We start from the raw sequence: 18,463 nt of genomic DNA on the forward strand, positions 1-18,463 counted from the left end.
TTATAGTTTCTCTCTAAAACCAGGGCAATTTTTAGTTTATACTAAAGCCTGACACCAGATTGGAGGGAAACAAAAAGACAAAAAAAATGGATATACTGGCTGGGAAAGGGCAATAATAGATCAGAATAACAATAAATAGCTGGAAAAATTAAATAAATGAATGAATAAATGATTCTTTAACAATGGACAGGGTAGGACATAGAATTGGGCCTTCCTGGGAACAACCCACTCGATGAAAAAAACAACTTAACAGATGGAAATTCAAACAAAATGAGCTGATAACATCCACTTTTTTGCAATGTGAACCCTCTCTGTCAATTGCTTTGAGATCAGATTTGAAAAAACAAAGTACACATATGTTCATTTCATACGATGAGTATTTCAATGTCCTAAGCAAATCTAGAATACTTTTGATAAACTGCTGAACCCTGACCAGAGAAAGTGGTGAAAGAGATGGAGTCTACAGAAATAGCTCTTGTCAACAAAGAAACCAATTCACTTTGAATCTGAATCAAGGCAGCCACAGAGCAGATACAAACTTACAATGAAAAAAATATACATTTTGCATGATGTTATACATTCTGAATATACATGATTCACAATCTGTCAGTTATTCGTTAGCAGAGTTTAAATTACCATTTCTACTACATGTATTTTTAAAGCTCTTGGCATTGTAACTGATCATCCTCAGAACACAAAAACTACCATGAAGTCCCTCCTTATCAAGATTTCAAGATCCATCATATCAGGACAATATGCACACAGCATAATAAAATGGAGTATCCCAAGAATGGAGTATTAATGACAGCTGATTTTTAAAAATCATCTGAATAAAACAGTCACTTGCCTATAGAGAACAATTCTGCAATTTTTAATTTTTTTAGGCCATATGTTAGATGGTTAACCATTTGAGGTTATTCTTTCTTAAAATAACTAACACTGATGGTAACAGTTTTGTAAACATTTTATAAAGAAAGTAGGCATATGGGTCAGTGACTACTGCTATCTTCTTGATCACAATTTTTGTTATTAATATTTGTTGTTATTTGCAATTGATTCATTCTCTTAGTATTTTCCCCTAATATATTTACAAAAAGTTTTGAACTCTTGAAAGACCTTTCATTTCCATGACTACATGACAAATTATGTAATACTTACAAATCTACTACTGCAACCATTTTGTTGTTTTAAAAACGTTTAGGTCCCTAAAATTTGCTTTGGGTTCTCACTACTTTTATCTATGCTTCCTTTTCTCTGTTATCTCTGAGTTATAGATAATTCTTCTTGCTGGCACTCATTTTATTAGGTATAGAGAAGGGAAATATTTGATTGTGGCTAATACACTAGCAATTCCTCACAAAAAACAAACCAAAAACCAACAAACCTTAATTTTACCACTATTACCTTTTTTTTTTTTTAAATAACAAAAGGTAAGACTTTTCAATATTCTCTTAGATTTTGATCTGGTGTTAATTCATATGTTAGCATTGTTAGAGAATTTATATGTTTAATTTGGCAGTATAAAGAAAGAAATGTTGATGTTATTTTAGAAAAGTTCCTCTTTAGACCACAATTCAGTTACTCCCCTAAAATAAAACACCCCAAGTCTTCAAGAAGCGTTTTATAATGTTAGTATGTAAATGTTCAAGTGAAAGCAAAGGTTGATTTATATCAGCAAAATCGGAAGACAATATTTTCAGGGTTTCAAAAGATCCATGTTATTATCAACAGAGGTAACTGCACATGGATTGCTATGGTCAAAATGATTTGTTGTCTAACGGTCAACATTTGTGAGATACAAAAAGAGATACTTACCATACTATTATTGAGATTCTTGTCAACTTTGCAGAATGTATGTGGTGGACTTTCTCCTTTACTGGGTATGATAATACAGATATCTGTGACAGCTAGTGTATTTTGTGTCATGCTCTCAGAGGCTCTCCTGTAAGTGACATAAATTCTTTGTGATGAGGTATTGCCACTAATCGTTGCAGGGCGACCATGTGGAGTAGTCTGAATAATTTCACAGCCTTGTTTTATTCTTTCTTTCCAGTCATATAAGACCCTAAAAATTAAACACAAGCAAACCTTCCATAAACAGAGTACCTTGAACCTTTAATATATGAAACCAGAAAAACTAACAAAATTTTATTATTTTTAATTTTAAGGAAATTGTAAGATAAGAATGTTTCCTCACATAGAAAATGAAAATTAATAGAATGAAATTATGAGTCTAAAGTCAATATATTTCAGGACAATAGCAAAATAACAAGAGCAATAATTAAGAACCAAAGCATTAGATTTTAACTCTATATTAATGGAATTAATTCATACTATTTATAGGACATGTGGGTGGGTGTGTTTTAGAAGAGATGAGTAAAAACTGCAAAGCGTGAGAGAGCATAGCTGTATGCGACTCTACTGTTAGAGGGAATAGCCAGAGAAGCTATCCTAGCCATTAAATTACCAAACAAATACTACATCATTTTCCTTCTTTAAAGCCCTTTGCAAACTTAACTGTGAAGTATGGATTCAATCAATGAATGTACTTACAGACCTAGAGGGTCATATGTGGCCTCAAGGCCGCAGGTCCCCACTCTCAACTAACCCCTTCCTTTTTTCATCACTGTCTCTGACTAGGTGAACTATTGATAGAACAGTAAACACGAGAGTGTCGGAAGTTAAAGGATGAATCTCCTCCTCCTCTCTTCAAATGATTCCACAAAAGAGTAAGTTCTCGGCTATGGTACAAGAATGCAAGCTGTGTAGTGCTTTCGGAAATGCCACTTATTCTCCGGCACCCTATAAAGAATAGGAAATTAAGGGGATGGAGAAGAGTTTCACCTGGGACCTAAGCATCCATAAATACTTCTGAGTAATTTTAGCCCTGTCCTAATTACATGAGGGCAAGGATCCCCTTGCCCAATTTCTTCATTTTATAGATGGGGAAACCGAGGCCAGATGGATGAAGTAATAGATGTGAAATTCCTAATTCCTAATCCAGGTCTCTTTGTACTATACTCTGCTGCCTCTATATGATATAATACTAAACTTCTGAAGAACCATATGCCTATTGACATCTTAGGCTAGTATCTAACATTATTTAATTCTTATATTGGCACATCACATTTCATGTACTCATATTTTGTTACTCCGACTATAGTTTTTTTAAAGCCATGAACAGTATTTTATATTTATTTGCATCTACTCTATCATCCCAAATCCCCAAAACTAAGTGCTCTGCACCTATATGTCAACTGATTAATTTCTTCTAGTTCCACTACTTTTGCACTCTATAACTAAAAACTCTTCTCCAGAGTTGCAAGGAGATAACTCATTCCTAAAAGAATAGAGGGCAGTCTTCTCCTCTAAAGATAAATAAGGAAAAGTGTGCCACACAAAAGAGAATCATAGAATTCTGTTTGGGGGACGCAATGAAAACAGAGTCTCCAGAGGTTCTAAGGCCACCGGTCCTTAGCTCTTCAAAGTGGCAAGAATATGAATAATTGATTTACTTTAATAAGGACATATTTGCTAAATGTTTAACATTTTATATATAACAAAGCAGCAATAGCTGTCATTTTGAAACTATTTATAATCAAATCATAAAGCACGGAGTAAAAAGACCAATAATTGCTCAACTTATTTGTTTTGTCAAAAAAGGTATAGAGCCAGAGAGTCATAAAGCAAAAATGAACTTAAGGAAGCCTTTAATTCATTCTCATTTTTTCAGAAAACATGAGCCATTAAAATATTCAGGGAAAACATTCACATTCAACTTTAGTAACCAAGGAAATTTTAATTTGTATTATGAAGAAATTTTTTGAGTCCAAGAGATTGAGCAGGATTAGTCAAGAGAAAAAGAGAATCTCAAGAGTTGGAGGATAACCTGTAAAGATTACCTAGCGCAGTCTATATACCCAGGTCCAGATCTCAGTACACATAAAGTCTCCACTTATAAATCTATGATGGGAACTCATGACCTATCAAGGAAGTCCATCCCACTCTGGCACAGCTCTAATTGTGAGAAAGTTCTTTGTTAAATTCATCAACCACTATGCCCTCCCTGGAGGCCAAATAAAATAAAGCTAATTGCTTATTCACAAGCAAGCCTCTCTAATACTTAATGATAGCTACTATCATGCTCCCCTTCACCTGCCATCTAATACAAGGTTATCTCAGAGTATTTACCTGCTCACCACTAATTCAAAGCAAAGACTGGCAGTGAAGTATACCTACCTACTGCCTCTTCTTACTCCGCCCCAAATAAACATCTGCCGACAATAGCTCAAATTCTACTATTATTAAATTAAGACCATATTCAACTGGTATGTAGTCCTTTTTCAAAGTTCAAAAACAGGAGAAATAACAATTTAAGTCATTAACACCTTAGTGTACATTAGCTAATCAGATGCTTACTCTCTAACCCCAGGGATGATAACAAATGACATCACTGGGTACCTAGAAGGGAAAAAGGCAATGATTAAGGAGAAAATGCCATAAAAACAGTAAATGAGATATGAAAGAAAGTCTTCCAACCAGTTTATCTATTAATTAGCAAAATACTTAAAATTCTACAACATGCATTTCTGATGCTGTCCATAATACTTTTTAAAAACACATACCCCAGATCAGTGAGTGGAGGCTTATCTCTTCCTCTTCTATAACAAAGGTAGATCTGTGGCCCCACCAGGCTTCCATTATTGAGATCGGCTGACAATCCAGTTGGGGTAACATCTATACAGGTATAACCCTTTGGTACTTCTTCACCAAGAGATTTAATAATAACTGTCACATCTGTGATAGGTTCTTTTGGTTTAGCTATTTTATGACATGCATCATTGAAGTGAATTTCTTCTTCAAGAGGCTTCGAAATATCAGTCAAACCTGCTACAACAAAATAGTCAGCCACACGAGGTCCCTTGTTTTCAATCATCTTCCATTACAGAGGATACATCTGAAAAGAAAATAGAAGAGATTAATATTCTTTGCAACATCAGGTAAATCTAAATGTATTGTACAAATACAAGGGCAGATCAGATCATAGCAGACAGATACATTCAGTAATAAACACTGGCTCTATATTTTCATAGTTAATAATCAGAATTTATCAGTACTTTGATAGCAAAATCCTCTTATGTCAGTTATCTAATGTCATTTAGCTTCTTTTTTCTTCAACTAGAAGAAACTGCAATACAACCGTATCTTTTAATCTCCACTGTGCAAAGGGAAAAGAAATTTAATATCTTTCCTAGGAAGAGTACAGCATAGTGAAGCAGCAAGTTATAGTGAGCCAAGGGTTGGTCTCAGAGTCAGACTCAGACCTCCCTCCTCTGACACACACTATGAATCTTGGCAAGGCAAAATACCTCTCAATGCCCTAGGCAACTCTTTGACTAGACACTGCAGAAGGTGCCCTGTATAATAAAATCATGTTTCCAGTTCCATTTTATCCTTTCTCATCCCAGAAGACTAAAATCCTTGTGAGCAAAAACTTTACAGTGAATTTTTATATATTTTATAGTGAATCCCCTTATTTATATCATTATTATAAAAACTAACCCTTTGATCCCATTCTTTAAAATGAAGATAGTTGGACTGGATGGTCTCTAAAGCACCTTCCAATTCTGAAGTTCTATGACTCCTTTAAGGCTAAGTTAATGAGATCCCTTAATTTATGACATATTTATGGAAAATTAATTTAAGTTTCAGAAATAGTTGGTAAATATCCTCATTGTTTGCTAGGAAACTGGTGCAGAATTTTCCATGTCAAGACAATTTCCTTTAGAGATTTGTAGATCTTGTGCATCATTTCTAACAAGAAAACAAATCCCTATATGAGGTACTATTAATTGATACTTAAGAACTTTAGAGTTGCTTCCTAAACTGATACCACTAAGGAGCAATAAATATCTGCATTTTGAGAAGGCTCTGCTAACTAAAAATTCATTCAACATTTTTTGAAGGTCATTATTCTATATGCTTCTGTCCTAGTGGGTACCCCCAAAGTCATAATTACCTGATTAATTTTATGTAAAAAGTTCTAGAAAGCATTCATGTAAATAAGTTAAGCAAGTTTTCATTAAGTCTCATTCTGTATTAATCAATGTTGACAATAATAGAGGAGATGCTGCCATTCAAAATTCCTAGAGCTAATAAGGATAAAGTATAATATTTGAATCTTACACAGTCTTGCAAATGTTTCTTTAAAAAAAAAAATCTACCCTCTGTCTCGAATTGATTCATCTTTGCCCATTGCGAGGAAGAACAGAGTAGACAGCAGATAGCAGACAGCAGCTACACATTTCTGAGGAGTCAATTCAATTAAACATTTACTGAAGAATTGTGTTAGGCACTGGTCATCCAAAAACAAAAATAAAATCATCCCTGCTCTAGAGAATGCAAAGAAAGGAATGATGAGGACACATGGAAGTTGAAATGTGCTCTGGAACTCTTATCTCTGAGGTTAAACAATACAAGATTTCATATATCTTAGGACCTGAGTTTCTTCCTCCTTCAAGAGGGAATTGTACTAGATTAAGCCTTCAAGTTTTATGGACCTATGATTTTTTTTTCTCCTTCTCAAATGATAAAAATATTGTTTGTTTAGATGTTTAAGTATGTAGAATTTTGTACTTTGTATTAGATATATTTTGTATAACTAAAGTCTTACTACTATCAGTCACAAAAAGATTAAATACTATCTGAATGGCATAATGCTGGGTATTATAGAAATAAAATTAGTCAAAGTCCCTGGTCTATTTTAAATGTATACAACAGTCTTACTTGAAATGCTCACTAACATGTCACCTTTAGAATCACTAAAATATAATATGTTAATGTACTCAATATAAGGTTAAGGTATATTTGTTTCTTATTTCACACATGCTTACTACTTCCATTAGATATTAGTGGAATTTATCAGTAACTTTTTGGGTTAGTTTCTGAATGGGAAATTGTTCATTGTGAGGTATGTCCCAGCTGAAACCAAATACTTCTGGATGGCTGGAAGTAGCGGGGGAGGGAGTTTAGAATGAGCTAGTTTCTCATGAAGGATCCAATCCCCCTTTTTCCTCAGGTCCTTTTCTCCTACACGACTGCTTCTCAGCCCACCTTCAGTACTGTTTTTCATTTTACATATTCTTAAATAAGGATATAGTAAGAGGTCTTACTGCTTACAGCCAGGTCACCTGGCTGCTCTTGATGTGTTCATGTCACCTACCTATGATGCACCCTATAGTACTAAAAGAAGTCAGTCTCTAATTTTTGAAAGATCAGGAAGAATTGCAGAGGTATGACCAAAGCAAATAAGGACAATTGTCATGAGTGTCAAAAAGCAGAAGAGAATGAAGTCTGTAAAATATAGACCAGTGAGCTTGACTTTGATTCCATGTGAAATTCTAGAATAGATTATTATAGGTAATGCCAAACAAACCTCTTTTCCTATTGAATAGGGCTACTAGACAGATGAGAGGAATACTATAAATATAATTTCAGGAAAACATTTAATAAGGTACTTCATATGGTGCCTGGAACTGAACATAGCACATTTTATAGTCTGACTAAGGCAGAATACATGGAACTCTTTCACTTGTTTGGGATGTTAACCATTAAGAAAGACCATTATGGACAATGGCAGCTTTTTTTTGGCTACTATGGCAGTGTTGACTCATACTAAGCTTGCACTCCATGAAAATTCTTCATACAGTTTTCACAGAAATTATTGTCGATCCATATTCCCCCCATCTCATGCTTGTAAAATTAAGTAATTCACGTGGAGCTTGATATTTTCCTCTACCAAAATTCATCTTGATTCAAACAACTGTTACAGCCTAAGATCTGTTTCGATCCTAACTCAATTATCCAATGTCAGTTCTCCTTTACAGCTTCCTGTCATCTATAAATTTAACTTTCAATGGCTTAAATTCAAGTTATTAATAACATTGTTGAACAGCACAAAGACAAGAATAGATCTTTGGAGTACTTCACTAAAGAAAGATTTTCCTCCAAACTGACACTGATTCATTAGTGACTACTTAGGGTCCAGCTATTCAAACCAGTTCCAAAACCATTTAATTGTACTATCATCTCGCCCACAAATTATTACAATTATAATGACAGCAGAGTAGACTTTGTCAAATACTTTGCAAAAATTTTAGTTTAAACCCCATGGTACAGGGCAGAGGTGTCAAACTCTGCCTATGAGCCAAATTACAAAACTCCAAGTGCAGACAGAACCAGATTAAAATATAATTGGGGAAATTAACAAAATCACAAAATAAACAAAAATAGAATAAAACATAGATAATGTTAATTTGTGGTTTTCTAAATCAACATGTGGCCAGCAGGAGTTTGCTTCTATTTGATTGCTTCTAATAGAAGATGAGAAACCAGATTTGGAGTCATGAAGATCTAAGTTCCAATCTTGCCTCAGACATTTACTAGCTCTGTAACTCTGGACAAGTCACTTCAACTCTCTGAGTCTTAGTTTCCTCATCTGTAAAGTGAGAGGGTTGAACTAGGTGCCCTTCTAACTCTTCTTCTAGCTTTAAATCTAAGATTCTCCAATCAGTAGATCACTTTTGTTGAAAAGACAAAAACAAGCCACAGACAGACCATGTTGTAATACTTATCCAATTCTTACAAATCATCCCTCAGAATTCCACCTAGCTCCAATATCTTTACTTTTGTTCTAATTGCTCCTTAACTAATTATGAGAAGCTATATAATTGCGATAACTCTAAACTTGGGACGGTGTAAGGGAAAGTTCATTGGATTCAGAATCACAGAATTTGAGCGCTGGAAGGGACCATAGTGGGCCATCAAGGCCAACTCAAACATGAAGTCTCCCAAAGAGGGGGAATCCATGACCTCTTGAGGCAGCCCATTCCACTTTTGAGCAGCAAGTTTTTCTATCCCAGCCTGTAGCCCTCCTAAACCAATCATTATTACATCACACCCTGCTCTCAGCACCCTTTGCAACTTCCTATGGCTCTACCTGCATCAATTACAGAGTCTGAGCTTCAATCTCTCCACCCCCTTTCTAGGCATTCACTGCTCTCTGACATCCTGGGAGGACTGCAATCTGAGGTCAAACCCCTAAGGTTGATGATAACCTTCTAGAGTGCATTTTTAAATGGTCAGGCAACTCTCACTCCTTCATATGTGATTCTGAACTATTGTTAAATCCTATTTTCAGTCCTCCACTGACTATTGCCTTATTCCCATTCTTCTCTTAACCTAACCACTTACCTTCAATATCCCATTCTAAAGCTACCTACCCCTTTCACTGTGCTTTTTGGAATACCTACTCCATGGGTGGCAAACTTGCTTTCATCTTAAACCTTCTCCTTTCTCTTTCCATTTTCTTACACTTGATGAGACTTAGCTCCCACCTAATGACAAAGCTTCCCCTGATCACTCTTTTCAGCACTGGAAAATTCTTTCACTCATACCTGAGAAGCACTGGGAATCCAAGTGATTCAGGGGAATCCAAGGGAACTGGAACACTTTGCTCCCTACTGCCACTTCCATACTCTTTCTAACACCATAACTCAGTAACCTCTCCTCCTTCCAGGTTCACTAAATCCATATTTGCTACCTAATCAAGATTATGATAGCTGTTATTTACTGACCTCTAGGACATTCTCCTTCTTTCTTCAAAGAATTCAGTGCCTGGATCACAATCTTTTTCTCTTGCCCAATGTTTGCCCTCATACTAAGGAACTTTAACATATGTGCGCATGTATATATGTATTATGTATATGTATATGTGTACACATACATACACATCTATTTGACACTCCTTCAAACACCTTAACTTCCCAATTCTTCAACTTCATCATTTCCCATGACCTATTCCTCCACCCCTTCTTAGCTACACAGTGATGATCATCTACGCTCAATCTTACTATCAACCATAAGTGTTCCTCTTTCATGTTCATAAATGGAATTCCCATACCTGATCACAATCTGCTGTCATTCCACCTCTACCTTGTAATCCCCAATGATGCTTTTTTATTATTGTGACCTTCAATTCATTCTCCGGTCAATTCTTTCCCAGGTCTTTCCTTTGCCCAGACTACGCACTCTCTTCCCTTCCCCAGCCTGAACACTTGCTGAACCATTTCAACACTACACTGTTCTTTTCTTGAGTTCCTTGCCCCCTTACCTTAACAAGATCTTGGCCTGCCAAGGCTCAGCCCTGGCTTATTCACACTATCTGATGACTTTTCTTCCTCACGTGCTACCAAAAGAAACTAGAAAAAAATCATAAAATCATACTGGTTCCACTACAAATTTGTTACATAATCTCACTGTGACAAGAAAATCCTTTTACATTTCCCTAACAGATTCACCATCACAGTCACAACAATCCTTTCTAAACCTTTTCATTCCTCCTCAAACCTCCCATGGTTCCTCCTCTCCCACATTCTTGGCTGAGAACTTTGTCTCATATTTCACTGGAAAAAAATGTGGTACTTGCTAAAAGTTCCCTCTCCTCCCTTTACCCTTACTCACATCACTCAGATGCAGTCTGCCACTATATTTCACTTCTGTCTCACATTGGATGGCCCTTCTACTTGCCACAGCAAGCTCCTCTACATGTACAATCTCATCTTATCCAACGGACTGCCCCCTCTCTCACTAATCTTCACTATCTCCCTGTCTACTGACTTTTTTCGACTGTCTACAAATACATCTACATCACCTCATCCTTAAAAAAATCCTCACTTTATTGCTGCAAGCTACTGCTTTTCCTCCTGTTCATGTCTAAACTCTTTGGGGAGGCCATCTACAACCAGTATCTCCACTTCCTTTCCTCTCATTCTGTTCTTAATTCTCTGTAGTCTGGCTTCTGAACCTATCACTGAACCCAAACTTCTTTCCCCAAAGTTAATAATGATCTTTTAATTGCCTAGGAATGTTCAAATTACTGAACAATCAAACTCATTTCACATACCAGCAAGGCTTTGCTTAAAATTCTGCAAGGCAGGGTTCAGCAATATGTGAACCAAGAATTACCAAAAGAGCAGGCTGGTTTTCTTTTTTTCTTTCTCTTTTGGTAAATAGTATTTTATTTTTTCTAATTACTTGTAAAGACAGTTTTCAACATTCATCTTTCACAAAATTTAAAGTTTCAAATTTTTCTTTCTCCTTCCGTCCCTTCCATCACCCCTCTCCCAAGATGGCAAGAAATCTGATATAGGTTATACATGTGCAATCATGTAAGCATATTTCCACATTAGTCATGCTGTGAAAGAAGAAACAGAACAAAAGGGAAAAACCACCAAAAAAAACTCCCCAAAGTGAAAATAGTATACTTCAATCTGCATTCAGACTCCATAGTTCTCTCTCTGATATGGATAGCACTTTCCATCCATCCCATCTTTTGGAAGATCAGGCTGGTTTTCTAAGAGGCAGAGGAACTAGAGACCAAATTACCAATATTCAGTGGATTATGGAGAAAGCAAGGAAGTTCCAAAAAAAATCTACTTCTGCTTCACTGACTACACTAAAGCCTTTGACTGCGTGGACTACAATAAAATATGGCAAGTCCTTAAAGAGATGGGAGTACCAGATCATCTTACTTGTCTCCTGAGGAACCTGTATGTAGGCCAAGAAGCAACAGCTAGAATTGAATGTGGAACAACTGATTGGTTTAAGATTGGAAAAGGAGTACAAATGCCAAGGCTGTATACTGTCACCTTATTTATGGAACTTATAGGCAGAGTACATCATGAGAAATGCCAGGCTGGATGAATCAAAAGCTGGAATTAAAGTTGCCATGAAAAATATCAACAATCTCAGACATGCAAATGATACCACTCTGATGGTAGAAAGTGAAAAGGAATTAAGGAGCCTCTTGAGAAGGATGAAAGAGAAAACTGTAAAGGCTCCTTGAAGCTTAACATAAAAAAACCTTAAGATCTTGGCAACTGGTCCCATCACTTTCTGGAAAACAGAGGGAGAAGAGATGGAAACAGTGTCAGATTTTATGTTCTTGGGCTCAAAGATCACAGCAGACAACAACTGCAACCATGAAATAAAAAAATACTTGCTCCTTGGAAGGAAAACTATGGCAAATCAGGACAGCATAGTAAAAAGCAGAGATGTCACCTTGCCAATGGCTTTTCCAGTAACAATGGGAAGGCTGTGAAAGTTGAACAGAAAAATGAGCACCACAGAATTAACGCTTTCAAATTGTGGTGCTGGAGAGAACACTTCTGAGAGGCCCTTGGATAGCAAAGAGGTCAAATCAGTCAGTACTAAAAGAAATTAATACTGAAGCTGCAGCTTAAATACTTTGGTCACATGATGAGAAGACACGACTCCCTGGGGAAAAAAAAATCCTGATGTTGGGAAAGACTGACGGCAAATGGAAAAGGGATGGCAGAGGATAAGATAAACAGATATAGTATCACGAAGACAATAAACATGAACTTGGACAAACTTTGAGAGATAGTAGAGGAAAGAAGAGTCTGGCATTCTGTGATTCACAGGGTCATGAAGAGTCAAATACTCTTGACTGTTGTTGAACAACAACAAAATAATGGTCTTTTCTCAAGCCTCATTCTTCTTCCTGACTTCTTTGCAGCCTTTGACACTGTCAACTGACCTCTTTCCCTTAATACTCTCTTATCTCTAGGTTTTCATGGCACCACTCTCCATCTTGTCACTCTATGTATCTGGCCATCCCTCCATCTCCTCTTGCCGGATCTTCATCCAGGCTATGCCCACTAACTGTGTGTATTCCCCAAAGTTCTGTCTCAGGCCCTCTTCTCTTTTCTCGATGCTCTTCTTATTTCTCATGGATTCAATTATCATGTGTATGCAGATGATTTTTATATCTACTTATCCAGGCCTAACCTCTTTCTTGACACCTAGTCGCACATCTCCCACTGTCTACTGAGCAACTCAAACTGGATGTCTTATAGACCTATTAAATTCAACATGCCCCAAACTGAGCTGATTATCTTTCCCCAAAAAACTTGCCTCTTCCTAACTTTTTTATTAGAAGTGGGAACTATTTCTTGCCTTCCTTTGTGTCTCCAGGGCTTAGCACAATGCCCAGAATGTCACAAGTTTTTATTAAACGTTTGTTGACTTGACCTCTATGTGTTCTGTGGAACTTCTTCCACATGACAACCTTTCAAACACTTTTCATGTTTCCCACTAAGCCTTCTCTCCTCTAGGCTAAATAACATCCCCATTTCTTTCAACCAACCATCATATGACATAGACTCGAGACCCTTCATCATCCTGGATGTACTCTCCTAGACACTCTCCAGTTTATCAATGTTAATCTTAAACCATGGCACACAAAATTTAACAAAATATTCCAGATGAGGTCTGACTAGGTCAGAGTACAATAAGATTATCACCTTCTTCTGGAAACTGCCCCTCTTAATGCAACCCAAGACTACATTAGTTTTTCTGGCTATCATATCAATCATACTAGCAACTCATACTGAGTTTGCAGTCACTAAAACCCATTATCTTTTTCATAATTACTATTTATCCATCCACCTAAACCTTGAGTCCAGAAACCTGAGTTTAAACCCCAGCTTTAAAATTAACTACCTGTATGAGAACAGGCAAGTCCTTTAACACCTTCGGATCTCATTTTCCTCATTTGTAAAATGAAGATGCTGGACTATTCTATTTTCCCTTCTTATGCTAAATCTTATAATACTCAAATGAGTGGTCAAGAGAATCACTTGTAGTAGAACAGGAAAGTGTTCTTCAGTGCCAGCATAGTTATTTATCTCTAGGACCACAGCGAGAGTTCTGACACATATGCCCTACCAGGAACTCTGAATTCATAGTGTTCCCTAAGTTTTCTAGTTCAAAAAGGTAGCAAAGTGCATGGAGGGCTAGCCTCAGAGTCAAGATGTCCCAGGTTCAAGTTTCACCTCTAATATATGGTTGTGATAAAAAGCAAGTCACTTAACCTCTCAGCGTTCCAGACAACCCTAAAATGATAAATTGCCAAAGCTACACTGGTAGAGGTAGTTTTCTCACTGGGAGCTCCCTATACAGATGAAATCATGCTCCCCATTAATCAAGTCCAGAGCCCTCCTACCTATTCTCCACCCTTCTTGCAAAAATAAATTCTGAAGGAGGTGAAAAGTGATAGCTCAAACAAGGGTTGTTCAGGTGATAGAACTTCCCAGTATCACTGACAAAAGACTCCAATAATTCCAATAATTTTCTCAAGATGTATGCTATTACTTCACTTATCATACTAAATAGAACTGACATGTCTGCATTTATTCATTTGTATGCTAAATCTGCATTGTCCCTATGTTGTGATATGTTTCCTCATCTCTAAAATGAGGAAACAATACTTGCACTATCAACTTCAGGCTTATTTTGAGGAACATACCCACAAACTTGAAATAGTATATAAATGAATTATCATTAGGGTTTTCCAAAGACATAGGGTTACTTTTTCATCACAAAAGCACAATTCTCAAAGTTCTAAAGAACCAGCAGCATGTGGTTCAGCATAAGAGGTCAACCTCACCCTACAAAACAAATGAAGATTATTCTTGGAGCACGCTGGCTCAGATGACTCAGGTGTCAGACCATCTCCACTAAGGCAATGATGCTCACTGCAGAATACCCAATACAGCCAAATACTTACTCATTCTTCAAGGCCCTGTGTCCACATGCTCTCTGCATTGTAGTTATGTTTGTTTCAAACACAGGTCCACATCAACATTCTATGTGATTATGTAGGTAGGGCCTATGTTAGTTTAATACCTTTGTTATAGCACCTTGCACTGTATCATGCACATGTAAATCTGAAAACATATTTATGTATCATAATTATCAAGATATAAGAAGTTTTTGAAATTTAGACTGTGACTTAATATTACTTAGCTTAGGTTTACTATCAAACTATCAATGACTGGCATATACACTATATGCCTTGTCTGAAAAGATAAGAGGAAGAAAAATCTCAATACTTAAACTTTATTTTCTTATGTGTAAAAACAATTTTTAATATTCATTTTTAAGTTTTGAGTTCCAACTATCCCTCTCTCTCTCCTCTCCGTGAGACAATTAATAATCTGATATGTTATGTAGGTGTAATCATGTAAAACATTAAAATTTATTTTCAAATGGTATTACTAAGTGGTTTTTTTGGTAGCTCACCAGTATAGAAACTGAAAATGAGGAATATACTTTAAAGTGAATGATTTAGAAGAATTAAATTATTAGATTTTTTAGTATACTAGAAATGCTGTCTAGGATATACTGCTTCCAACTATCTACTGGGCAGCTCTACCTGGATATCTTGTAGATATTTAAAACTCAACATGCCCCAAACTGAGCTGATTATCATTTCCCAAAAACTTTCCTCTTCCTAAATTTCTTATTAAAGACCGAAACTGTTGTCTTGCCTTTCTTCGTGTCTCCTGAGCTTAGCACAGTGCCTGGAACATCACAAGCTCTTATTAAATGCGTGTTGATTTGACTTCTGGGGCTAAGCAGAACATGTTCTGTGAAACCTCTTCCATATGTCATTTTCTCTTTCTTGACCTCTTTGTAGTACTGGCCATTGTTGAACATCCTCTCTCCTTGGATACTTTTTCCACTGTTTTTTATTTTCTCTTGGTTCTTCTCTCCAAATCTAAGTGTGCTAATTCATTCTCCTTTACTTTATTCCCACTGTGAGCATTCCCCAAGCCTCAGTCCTGGGCTCTTTTTTCTCTATACTATCTTTCCCCCACAATGTTTCTTAATTCTAAACTTCAGAAATACCAAAAATATGAATATTTACATATAAAATTAGAACAGAAAAAGATTATATGTGAAACTATAAATTTTGATTATATATAGCTTGCCTTAAAGATATATATATATATTTATATAATAAAGGGAAGCTCAGTGGTACAGTGGAAAGAACACCTGCTCTGAAATTAAGAGAACCTGAGTTCAAATCTGGACTCAGATACTTGACACTAAATAGTTGTGTGACTCTGAGCAAGTCACTTAACCCCAACTGCCTCACCACTACCACCACCTGTGTGTGTGTGTGTGTGTGTGTGTGTGTGTGTGTGTGTGTGTGTGTGTGTGTGTGTGTGTAAAATAAATCCAACACTACTTTAAAAGCTATTCTGATTGTCTTTATTTCTTTCTAAAATTCCTTCCTAAATTTCAACGGCTCTTTTTAACGTCTTTTCTTCTTTTCTGGTGGGGGGAGGGAAGGATGGAGACACTATAGATAGCTCTTCTCTAAGTCCTCCACATTGTGAAAAAGGCCGAACACAACCCTTGTAACAAATAATCCCAGTCAAGCAAAACAAATTCCCATATTTGTCAGGTACAAAAATGTATGTCTCATTCTGTACCTTGAGTTCAGCACCCTCCTGTCAAGAGATAGATGGCATGCTTTATTGTAAGTCCTCAGGAGTCATGATTGGCTATTGCATTGGTCAGAGTTCTTAAGCCTTTCAAGGTTAAGTTTTCATTACAATGTTGTTTGTATATAAATTGTTATCTGGTTCTGCTTGCTTCACTAAACATCAGTTCATACAAATGTTCTCAGGTTTCTTTGAAACTTTTCAACATTTCTTATAGAACTATTAGATTGCATTACATGTATATACATAATTTGTTGAACTATCCTCCAGTTAATGGGTCTCCCCTGTTTCTAGTTTTTTGCTACAACAAAGAGATGCTATAAATATTTTTGTACATATGGCTCCTTTTCCTCTTTCTTTGGTCTCTTTGACGTATAGGCCTAACAGTAGCATTGCTGTGTTAACACATATGTAGTCTAGTTACTTTTGAGGAACAGTTCCTAGTTGTTTTAGAGAAGGACTGGACCAAATAACAGTAGTACTGGTGTGCCTGTCTTCCTTCAGCCCCTCTAACAATTATCATTTTCTTTTTTCATCATCTTTACCAATCAGAGTGGTATTAAGGTGGAAACTCAGAATTGTTTGGAATTTCTCTTTCTAGTTCTTCCTGTTGGGTTTTGTTAATAAGATATGCAAAGGTTGCTGATTTACCTAAGTTTATTTTATATCACACTACTTTGCTACAGTTATTATTTCAATTAATTTTTAGTTGACTTTCTAAGATTCTACATGAAAAACATTTGCCATGTGCAAAAAGCAATAATTTTGTATCTTTTTTGCCCATACTTATTCCTTCCATTTCTTTTTCTTGTCTTATTGTTGCTGTAAGTTAGAATTTCTAGCATTGTTACATAATAGTGGTGACAACAGACATCCTTGCTTTACCCCTAATCTTACTGGAAAGGCCTCTAACTTACCTCATTACATAAAATACTGACGCTTGGTCTTGGATAGATACTATTTACCATGTTAAGAAAAAATCCATTTATTATATACTTTTTGGTGATTTTAACAAAAATGGTTGAGGTATTGTGACAAATTTTCTCTACAATTGTTCTCTCTATATTCTCTCACTTGGTGATCTCATCAGTTCCCATTCAAATATCACCTCTAATCAGATAATTCCCGGATCTATGTGTATTAGTCTCTATTATGAACTTTAATCCCACTATGACCAACAGCCAACTGAACATTTCAAATTGGATGCTCCAAAGGCACCTCAAACATGTTCAAAACAGAATTCATTATGTTCTCCCAAACCCTTCTCTCTTCAGATTTGCCTATTACTATCAATGGCACATCCTCTGTTGTTTCTCAGGTTTATAACCTCACTGTCATTCTACATTCCTCAGTTTCACCTAGGTGGCACAGTGGATAGAATTTGGGCTTGGAGTCAGGAAGACCTGAGTCTGAATCCCAACTAAGTCACTTTTTTGTTGTTTAGTTCTTTATTAATCATGTCCAACTCTTCATGATCCCTTTGGGGTTTTCTGGGCAAAGATACTGGAGTAGTTTATCATTTCCTTCTCCAGTTCATTTTATAGATGAGGAAATCAAAGCAAACAGGGTTAAGTGACTTGCCCAGGGTGACACAGCTAGTAAGCATTGAAGTCAGAAAGGAGTCCTCCAAGTCCAGCACTCTATCCATTGTGCCACCTAGCTGCCTAGTCATTTACGGGCTATATTACCTTGGGTAAAGCACTTAACTTCTAAGCCTCCTTTTCCTTATCTGTCAAATGACAATAATAATGGTATTTGCCTCTTGCATGTTGTTGTAAGGATCAAATAAGGTAATAGATGTACAACGCTCAGGAAACCTTAAATTGCTATACAAATGACAGCTATTATTATTATAATTCATATATCTAATTCAGTTGCCAAAACATGTTATTTCTACCTTAAAATTTTTTCTTCTATACACAGGGAATTCTTTATTTCTCTATTCACACAGCCATTGCCCTAGTTCAGGAAGTTATTACCAGTAATATTACATTAGCTTTCTAAGTGGTTTCCCTGATTCAAGTCTCTCCTTACTTTACTCTGTCCTCTATACAACCACACAATTGTGCAAGTGATTTTCCTTCATC

General features: G+C 36.3%; 1 protein-coding gene across 7 annotated transcripts in view; it reads right to left on the minus strand.

Annotated features, from left to right (window-relative positions):
- DENND4A (DENN domain containing 4A) overlaps positions 1 to 18,463 on the minus strand; it is a 136,527-nt gene that overhangs the window by 87,738 nt on the left and 30,326 nt on the right. For all 7 annotated transcript variants that reach the window (XM_072614425.1, XM_072614418.1, XM_072614413.1 and 4 more), the window contains 2 exons: positions 4,626 to 4,957; positions 1,816 to 2,065 (listed from right to left, as the gene is read on the minus strand). In XM_072614425.1, the coding sequence (XP_072470526.1) occupies positions 1,816 to 2,065; positions 4,626 to 4,936 (561 nt within the window). In that variant the 5' untranslated portion in view covers positions 4,937 to 4,957. The remainder of the gene's footprint in view (positions 1 to 1,815; positions 2,066 to 4,625; positions 4,958 to 18,463) is intronic.

This window comes from Notamacropus eugenii, chromosome 1, assembly GCF_028372415.1.
Source record: "Notamacropus eugenii isolate mMacEug1 chromosome 1, mMacEug1.pri_v2, whole genome shotgun sequence".
Classification (NCBI taxonomy): domain Eukaryota; kingdom Metazoa; phylum Chordata; class Mammalia; order Diprotodontia; family Macropodidae; genus Notamacropus; species Notamacropus eugenii.